The 10,325-nt window shown below is 36.3% G+C and overlaps 1 protein-coding gene across 1 annotated transcript in view; it reads left to right on the top strand.

Moving 5' to 3' along the window:
* Positions 1–960: 960 nt before the first annotated feature.
* The window catches only part of LOC107729330 (MORC family CW-type zinc finger protein 3-like), a 20,167-nt gene continuing 10,802 nt past the window's right edge, over positions 961–10,325 (top strand). Inside the window, exons 1-9 of the mRNA XM_016539797.1 lie at positions 961–1,082; positions 1,174–1,246; positions 2,219–2,351; positions 2,439–2,659; positions 4,014–4,161; positions 5,997–6,156; positions 7,169–7,297; positions 7,988–8,107; positions 8,350–8,453. Of these exons, the coding sequence (XP_016395283.1) occupies positions 1,041–1,082; positions 1,174–1,246; positions 2,219–2,351; positions 2,439–2,659; positions 4,014–4,161; positions 5,997–6,156; positions 7,169–7,297; positions 7,988–8,107; positions 8,350–8,453 (1,130 nt within the window). The 5' untranslated portion in view covers positions 961–1,040. The remainder of the gene's footprint in view (positions 1,083–1,173; positions 1,247–2,218; positions 2,352–2,438; positions 2,660–4,013; positions 4,162–5,996; positions 6,157–7,168; positions 7,298–7,987; positions 8,108–8,349; positions 8,454–10,325) is intronic.

Below are 10,325 nucleotides of genomic sequence, written 5' to 3'. Positions count from 1 at the left end.
GATCAGCTCTAGGCATGACGAAGCAGATATCGTCCTCTTTTGGAAGACCAAACAAAGTAGTTTCGCTTTCACAACGAAACACAGTGCCTTCACGACATGGCGGCGGCAACAATACTACAGCGAGAATAAAAGTTCCGCCTTCTTTCTTTGCCTGAACATTTGGGCGCGTTATGCAAATCTTCCCACATCGTAACGTAGATATGTGGGGGCATGTTAGAACGAGCCGTTTTAGGTAGGTGTGGCTGACTCTTAACTTTTATAAAGAATATCTCTTTAGATTTGAGACTTTAGTCTTTGCAACTTTACAGATCTTCTTTATGCACCAAGAGCTTGTAACACTCCAAAGAGAAAGGAAAACTTGAAATCGCATCATATGACCCCTTTAACATCTCAACCGACTCGAATCGTCAATTTTATTGATTTTCCACCGGCTCTGGATGCATCGTTACATCCCTAGGAAACATAAAAACCCCCACAAAAGAACAAAAAATAAAACAACAATCTGCAGTTTTCTTTAATAATTCAATAATTATTTTACCTTTAAAATTAAAATGTATGCTATTTATTTATTATTAAAATGTATTTTACAATAATATTAATGGGCTACTAAATTATTTTATTTCAAATAATAAATATAACGCTAAAATATGAAATAAGGTATTTTCATTTTATTTTGTCATATTAGTAGTAGGCTATTTATTATACAGTGAAGATAATGTCATTTATAAAAAGTAGCTTTATATTTAATATAGCCTATGATAAAACGAAATGTGATAACGTGTGTAACTTAAAACACTCAAAATCATATAATATTTAAAATGGTTTTTAAATGATTAAAAAAGTTATGATGAAAAAATATGACATAGGAAACATTAACTCTCAAAAAAGAAAAAGAAAAAAAGGCAGTTTCAGGATGAGATGTGCTCTGTGGAGCTCTGGGTGTGAGTGTCACGTCACACACACACACACACACACACACACTGAAGGAGGAAGAATGAACCATCTGCATCTCTTTTCATTTGACGTGTGTTTTAACCCTCATGATGGCGAGACTGAGCGAACACGGGATCCGGCTGAGCTCTGTGTGTACTCTTTCTTTTCTTCTCTGAAGTCTTTTCTCGCGTACTACGATATACTTTACTATGATTATATTGCGTAATGTTGTTTTTGTAGATGAGCCCGTCGTACCTGGAGAGCAACTCCACCAGTCACACATGGCCCTTCAGTGCAGTCGCGGAACTCATCGGTGAGCTAAACACTAATGCATTCATTTATTCGGAGGAAAAACTGGCGATACTTTCGGTTTTAACTTCCGCGAATCTCATAGACAATAAGTAGGCACAGCACTTGTGCACCTGTTGCAGCTTTTTTAAGGCAAACTGCAGTACCTTACAGATAATGAATGGCGTAATGTTAAAACGCAACACGCATAATGCATTTTGCGCCGTAAAGTTGTGTTTTGGATTAAATGCATAGTGGATCCATAATATCTAAACACTAAAAATGTCTTAATATCATTGCATTTGATAACACAACACAGCATAGAGCAACACGTGCTTAATAGATTATAATTTCGAGTCCCAGTGAATGCATAAACTGATTTAGTTAGGGTTGAAAGCATCAGCAAATGAATAATGCAAAAAGGAAGTTGCATTTTAAAGATGCATGAACATTTTACAAGCAAAACATTTGTCAAAAATAAGTTCACTGGGTTTACTAAAACTATAGATGTAGTGTTCAAATGAAGAACACAGTGTTTGTGTCGCTTGTGTTTGTGAAACGCGTTGAACTACACCTGCGGTTTCTGCAACGACTGATAGATGGTTTATGGTAAAGGCTGATGGAAATATGTAAAGCTTTCAGGATCGGATCTCGGTACCGTTAGAGACAGGAAACTGCGTTCATAACATTGAGACGATGGTGGAAATATTTCTAAACGTGTTTGCTTTTGATCACTTAATGATCAAGATTTGAGGTTTAACAAAATCCATCTTAATATTTCCGCAGTTTCCTTTTGACATCCTGTTAAACGCTTGTGTGTCTGTTTTTAGGTTGTAGGTTATAGGTTATATTTAGAATTCTGCCTTTTTGCAATGGCTTGTAGTTGGCTGTAAGAGAATACAGAAAGTGTTGCAAAAAGCAATCATGTTGTGCATGTACAGTAAATAATGCAGTTGCACTCAAATTAGATGAATTTCTCTGCATGTGTGTGTCGTAGATAATGCATCTGACCCAGGCGTCACAGCCAAGAACATCTGGATTGATGTTGTGACGGTCAGAGAACAATTGTGCCTCAGTTTTATGGACAACGGGAGTGGTATGACGCCCAACAAACTGCACAAAATGCTCAGGTGCGTGAAAACAGACACAAATGATGCCTCGAGTCTTGTTAAGGAGAGAGACATTTTGTGAAGAGGAATCTCTCATTTTCTTCACAGCTTTGGATTCACAGAGAAAGGCTCCAGTAAAAGCAGTCATCAGCCCATCGGCGTGTATGGAAACGGGTTTAAGTCGGGTTCAATGCGCCTGGGCCGCGATGCTCTGATCTTCACAAAAAATGGCGGCTGTCAGAGCGTGGGCATGTTGTCTCAAAGCTTCTTACAGGCTATTAAAGCTCAGGCTGTGATCGTACCCATCGCCCCGTTCAACCAACAGACCAATATCCTTTTGTTCAGTAGAAAATACAAATCTTTCAACTCAAGATTCAAACATTTTTCTGTTTGATTAACCCTTCTGTCGTGTTCAAAAACGTTTGTGTTTGGGGTCAAACTGACCCATATTGGTTTCCATGCAATTTGCCAAAAATCACTTTGATAAACACTAAAGATTCATATAAAAAACAGAAAACATCTATTCTAGCCTGTCAGAGACTATAAAATATGTGAGAGATGTAATATTTTCCTGGGATGATTCAGAAGACGAGTCTCAATTTCGTGTAATCTTTGAGTCTTGAATTTTTATAAGTTCTCCTGAACTTCATATTTTAGTGTTTGACAAGCTACAATAAAGTTTTTTTTTACCTGACTCTTTAGTGTTCTTTAAAGTGTTAATTTTGGCAAATTGCATGGAAACCAATGAGGGTCAATAGGGGAGTTAATGTGACCCCAACACAAAAGTACAGCCTTTTCAAAACACATCTATGTGTCAAAACTTTGCACACACATTCCTGACCCTAAATGAGTAATATGCAACATATTTCAAGAAGAAATAAATAGTTTAACCAGTACTTTGAACAGTTTGAAAAATCGAGTGCGAGTCAAATACACAACAGTAGGGTTAAAGAAAAAATAAGATGCATGTTTGTTTTGCATGCGTATGCTTGTACTCTATGTATACAGACTCTAGACCAGTGGTTCTCAATTCCAGTCCTTGGGACCCACTGCTCTGCACATTTTCACTCTGAAATTGAAAAGACGAGTGTAAACGCGCTTCTGATCGGAATTTTATCCGATCAGCGTGTCCTGGTCCAGAGGTAGTCGAGAACGCATTGTGATCGGATCTCAGTGTAATGTAAACGCAACCCAGCCATCAAGTCTGCATTCACAGGTTGATGTCACGCAAAACCCCGCCCCCTCTCTCCCGAATGGTCAGAAGACTTATCTAAACAAGAAAGAGAGATCCGATCGTTTATCCAGATAGAGATGTCACTTGATGTTGCCAAGTGTAAAAGCGACATGTCCTGATTGACTGATCCAATCTGCTTGATCACATCACGGTGATCGCATGTTAATGCCACGTGTAAACGCAGCCTATTATGTCTCTTTTATCTGATACACTTAATGTAGCTCTCTTCTAACGAGCTGATTATCTGAATCAGGTGTGCTAAATAAAGGATACATGCAAACTGTGCAGAGCAGGGGGCCCAAGGACTGGAATTGAGAACCAGTGGACTATATGCATAGACTATATACGTCCGAAAAAAAATAAGATGCATGTATTAGTTTTTCATGTACTCTATGCATATAGACTGATTTCTCAGTGGGACAAAACATTGCCTTTAACTCCTGTCTCACAGACATTGGTGGTAACGGAGGATTCAGAGGCGAGTCTGAGAGCCATCCTGAAATATTCTCTCTTCCAGAGCATCTCTGAGTTACAAGAGCAGTTGGACTCCATTCAGGGCAAAAAAGGAACCAAGATACTCATCTGGAACATCCGCAGGTCTGTCAGCTGCTTTCTCGCATGGCAGTTTTCAAACTACTTTACCAGAGTTGCATGGATGCAGTCAGTCGTAGTAAAAGATGACGTTACAGAGCAAATGCAGACAGGAGAACCATTATGTTCAGTGTCATCATTAATTTGCATGTGATTTAAATGTTGCACGCAGGTGAGTGTACTGACTCTGTCGCAACAACACACTCCTGATTTGTGTGCGTTTTGAATATAACCCTGAACTGCTTAGTTTAACAAATCAAGTCATTTTAATCATCCTAAAAGCATGTGATTCTCTCATCTCTAACATAGCATATCAAAGCAATCAAATATGTAACTGGCAATTTTATAGTGATATTTGTGTGTTTATTTGTATTTTTGAGTACATTTACAAGAATTTATCTCAGATATCTATGGAAGCCTGCTTCCGCTATGGAATAAAAATTAAATAAAGGTAACTGCGACTTTTTTCGGGAAGTCGTGGCCTAATGGTTAGAGAGTCGGACTCGTAACCCCAAAGGTTGCGGGTTCGAGTCTCGTACCGGCAGGGATTGCAGGTGGGGGGAGTGAATGTACAGCGCTTTCTCCCACCTTCAATACCACGACTGAGGTGCCCTTGAGCAAGACACCGAACCCCCAACTGCTCCCCGGGCGCCGCAGCAAAAAAATGGCTGCCCACTGCTCCGGGTGTGTGTTCACGGTGTGTGTGTGTTCACTGCTGTGTGTGTGCACTTTGGATGGGTTAAATGCAGAGCACTAATTCACCATACTTGGCCACATGTCACGTCACTTTTATTTCGCAAGAATTTAGAATTCAAGAATCTTTGAGTCTTGAATTTCATAAGTTCTCATGAACTTCGTATTTTAGTGTTTGACAAGCTACAATAAAGTTTTTTTTTTTTTTTCTTTAGTGTTCTTTAAAGTGTTAATTTTTGGCAAATTGCATGGAAACCAGTGAGGGTCAATAAGGGAGTTAATGTGACCCCAACACAAAAGTACAGCCTTTTCAAACACATCGACTTTTTATTTCGCAATTTAGACTTTTGGACTTTATAACTCACAATTCAGACTTCTGTCTCACAATTGAGAGAACAAATGTCAGAATTTGCGAGATATAAACTCAGAATTGCAAGGAAAAGTGTCGGAATTGTGTGAAGTCACAATTACAAAAAAAAATAAAAAACAGTACTGTGAGATGTAAACTCTGAATTGAGAAAAAAGGTCAGAATTCTGAGTTTATATCTTGCTTTTCTAAGTTAACATTTCACAATTCTAAGTTTATATCTGAAAATTCTGAGTTTATATCTTGCAGTTCTGACTTGTTTCTCAGAAATGCAAGACATAAAGTCTGAATTGTTAGATAAAAAGTTGCAACCTTTTTATCTCATTCTTCCATAGGTAACAGTACTTCTACAGTGTTTCATTTTTTTGGTTTGTTTTAGATGATTTTGTGACAGATGTATATTAGCCACTTCCTTGCTAGAATAAATGCAACATGCTAGTATGTTTTATCTGAAACCGATAAAATGTTTTCCTTAAATGCAAGTCGCTTAGGATAAAAAGTGTCCGCCAAATCCATAAATGTAAGTCCAAATGTAATCACCATAACTCTTTTACATTTGATGCGTTTTATAAATAAAAATGAAAACACACACAAAAAAAAAAAACTAAAAATATAGTGGGTGGCATGATATTTTAATGTGCTTTCTAAAATCTTTTAAAATTTTCTCCAAAAGCAAATATTTCTCTTTCTATCTAACCTGAATGCAAAAATACTGAATGATTATAAGGACATTTGAATCATTTTTGTATTTAAATCAATTTTTTACAATCTTCTCTGACAGAAATAAAGATGGAAAGCCGGAGTTTGACTTTGACACGGATGCAGAGGACATCCGTCTGCCGGAGATCAGATCAGAGGAGACACAGGGAAAATGGAGGAGAGATTATTACAAGCAACACAGAGACAGTAACGGCGTCCCTGAGATGGAGTTTTCTGTCAGAGTGAGTGTATGAGAGAGAGCGAGAGAGAGAGAGAGATGGCCAACAGACCGAGAAACTTCCTGATATTTATGGCCTGTGGTTGTTTTATAGTGTGAATGCAAATGTGTGTGTGTTTTAGGTGGAGCTGAGAGAATGTTAATGCAGTGTCGTAGTGTGAACTTGTGAATTTGAGACTCTAAAGTAACTTTGTGGTGCAGAGATAATGATCAGAAACTGTCAAGAGATAAAGTCTTCAAATCATACTTTTTTTGAAAATGCTATTTATATATAATTATTTTCCTCAAATGTAAACCCTGTCTTCACATGTGAAATGAGATTATAGTTTGTCTCTTTTTTTTCATTATAGAGGGCTTCACTCTAAAGTCCATTGGCTTTTGGATTCTTTCAGAAAATAAGCTCTCAGACCAACAAAAGTTTGATTCATTGTGATAATCTTCACAAATGAACACAACTTTTATGAATTTTGAAGGCTAAATACAATTGGCAGAATTAAAAAAGCTAAACATAGGCTATAAGCGAACTACACCACAGTAACATGACTTCAACGTCACCGTCAACTCTTTTAGACTTTACTTAAAAAAAACATTTGACCTGAAATTGGTGGGTTTTTGTTAAATGTGAGCCAAAATCATCACAATTAAAAGAACCAAAGACTTAAACTACTTCAGTCTGTGTGCATTGAATTTGATTTAATACACGAGTTTCACAATTTGAGTTGAATTACTGAAATAAATGAACTTTTCCACGACATTCTAATTTATTGAGATGCACCTGTACTAATGTCTAAATGTTATTGGACAAGCATTAATATGAATCTGTCGGACAGATCGAGTCGATTTTTGCAGCTTGGTTTCTAAATGCTATTTTTTGGACCGGGGAGGAACTTTTGAATATGTTTTATCTCAAAAGATCAAGGACGGTTTGATACGTGCCCTTGAAGACCAGTGGAGTTGAGAATCGAATGGCAAAATAAACACAAACACAAATATAATTCCTCTGTCTGTCATTCCAGGCGTATCTCAGTATCCTTTACCTGAAGCCCAGGATTCAGATCATTTTGAGACAGAAGAAAGTTCAGACTAAGCTGATTGCCAAGAGTTTGTCCATGATCGAGAACGACGTCTATAAACCCCAGTTCATCGTATCCTTCCACTTACTTCAAAACCTGAGTTTATCATTTTAGCCTGCACTCAGTGTTGTTTTAGCATCACTGAGATACTATTATAGTTTTTAGCATTCTTTTTAATTAGTTTTTATTTTTGTTTTAATTAATTTTTTTATTAATTTAATTCAGTTTTTGCCATTTTTTTAAAATGTATTCAAATTGAAATTTATTTTTCTTTTTTCATTTTAATTTAATTACATTTAGTAATCTGTGTTTTTGTCTTTTTTGTTTTTTAAAAATATGTATTTATTAATAATTTTGTGTTAGTTTTTATTTTTAAATTTTTCCGTTCATTAATTTATTTCCGTTTTATTTATTCAAGTACATTCAGGTTAAACTAAATGAAAATGTGAAATGTTGAATCTGGCAACTAATTGAAATAAAATGTTAATTTTTTTTTTAATATTTGATTTTCATTTGAGTTAACATTTATTTCAAGTAACATTTTTTTTTTAGTACACCAAATACACAAAATAATGTTCTTTTTAGCAGCATCATATGACCCCTTTAACTATAATCCTGCCTGCACTACCTGTTTCTGTGGTTGACATCCACAGCAGGTTTTGAAGTTAACTGATGGACTTGTTTTCATTTGTTTTTTTCCCCCATCATCCCCTAGTCAAACAAATTTTGACTCGAGTATTTTCTTTAAATGCTGCCGCTCAGAATGAGAGAGTGAAGATAACTTTTGGATTCAACACGAAAAATAAGGAGCAGTATGGAATTATGATGTACCATAAAAACAGACTGATAAAGGCCCATCAGAAAGTTGGCTGCCAAATCAAGGTACTGGATCCATTCATGTGGAGAAATGAGGTATAATCAGGTCCACACATAATCTGCACATGCATTTCATGTTATTATTAGCTATTCCACAGAAATCTCCTCAAAATCAGCACAGAAATGCTGAAAACTTCAATAGATTCTGTCTGGACCTGGTTATAACATACTCCAGATTACTTAAACAATAACTGTGCATTTTCATTGTGACTCATTTTGACTCATCACTTCCTGTCTCTCTCCTTCAGTCATCAGGTCAAAGGTCAGGGGTCGGGGTCATCGGAGTAATTGAGTGTAACTTCCTCAAGCCTGCTCATAACAAGCAGGATTTTGAGTACACCAAAGAGTACAGGTGCATTTTCAGCAACTCACCACAAACTTTACCCTGCGGCGCTACAGTAGCGCCGTCTGCCTCTGATAGCAACTCATTTGAATGCAGGACTGACGCTAAATTCAAATCTACTGCCACAGAGAAACAAGCTTTGGTGAAACTGAACATTTTGTTGTACAGCTGATCACAAATAATGGGTTTAAGTACAGAGTTAGCAATATATATCAAAGAAATGTCATTGTACATTTTTATGTTTTAATCATCTTTTATTTTATAAACATTTTATATAATTTTTAATCTTTTTTTTTGGTGATCAAGTAAAATATTAATAGTAAATATTAAAAAATTTAATTTTTAATAATTTAATTTAATATATAAAAATATTATTTATAAAATGTAATGTAAAATATGCTTACATATTTATATATATATATAATATATACAATGCCCTCCACTAATATTGGCACCCTTGGTAAATATGAGCAAAGGCAGCTGTGAAAATAAATCTGCATCGTTTGTCCTTTTGATAACCTTTCATTGAAGTAAAACAATGGAAAGTGGGAATCATGTTGGCCACAATTACTGGCACCCAATTATTGCAACGTCCTTTTCCCAAGATAACAGCTTAGTTTTCTCCTATAACGCCTGATGAGTTTGGAGAACACCTGACAAGAGATCAGAGAGCATTCCTTCATCCGGAATCACTCCAGATCCTTCAGATTCCCAGCTCCATGATGGTGCTTCTTCTCTTCAGTTCACCACACTCCTTTTCTACAGGGTTCAGGTCCTGAACTGGAATGTTTCATGGCAGAAGCTTCATTTTGTGCTCCGTGAGACATTTTTGTGTTGATTTTGATGTTTGTTTTGGATCATTGTCCTGATGGAAGATCCAACCACGGCCTATTATAAGATTTCTGACAGAGGCAGTCTGGTTTAGATTTTTTTTATCTGTTGGTATTTGATAGAATCCATGATGGCATGTATCAGAACAAGATGTCCAGGACCTCCAGCAGAAAAATAGGCCCACAACATTAAAGATCCAGCAGTATATTTAACCGTGGGATAAAGCTCTTTTTTTTTTTTTGTTTCATCTGACCATAGAAGCCAGTCTCGTTTGAAGTTCCAGTCGTGTCTGATAACTGAATATGCTGGAGATTGTTTTTGGATGAGTGAGGAGGATTTTTCTTGAAACCCTCCCGAACAACATGTGGTGATGTAGGAGCTGTTTGATCATATTTTTAGGATTTCTGACCCCAAGACTCAACTAATCTCTGCGATTCTCCAGCTGTGATCCTCGCAGAGCCTTTGGCCACTCAAACTCTCCTCCTCAGCGTGCATTATAGGACGATATAGACACACGTCCTCTTCCAGGCAGATTTGTAACATCTTTAGTTGATTGGAACTTCTTAATTATTGCCCTGATGGTGGAAATGGGGATTTTCAATGCTTTAGCTTTTTTTCTTAAAGCCACTTTCTATTTTGTTAAGCTCAACAATCTTGTTCTGCACATCAGAACTATATTCTTTGGATTTACTCCTTGCGATGGATGATTAAGGGAATTTGGCCTTTGTGTTCCTCATTTATAATCTTGTAGAACAGGAAGTCACGGCTTGACAATTTCATGCTCCTAGTCACCCTGGTGTGCTAAAAAAATGTAAATAGGAACATACTTCAGAGATATTTTACTCATAAGAATTTAAATAAATCTGCATCTTTCAATCGCCTTTGCTCATATTTATCAAGGGTGCCAATATTAGTGGAGGGCACTGTGTGTGTGTGTGTTAAAAATAAAATTATATGAAATACAAACATGTTTATAATATGCATTTCATAAAATATTTTTTATAGAAAATACATGATTTTTTCATATATATATATATATATATATATACA

This window comes from Sinocyclocheilus rhinocerous, unplaced genomic scaffold, assembly GCF_001515625.1.
Source record: "Sinocyclocheilus rhinocerous isolate Xijiao unplaced genomic scaffold, SAMN03320098_v1.1 scaffold428, whole genome shotgun sequence".
Lineage (NCBI taxonomy): Eukaryota > Metazoa > Chordata > Actinopteri > Cypriniformes > Cyprinidae > Sinocyclocheilus > Sinocyclocheilus rhinocerous.
The sequence above is the reverse complement of the archived record's forward strand: the minus strand, read 5'-3'. Positions and strand labels throughout refer to the sequence as shown.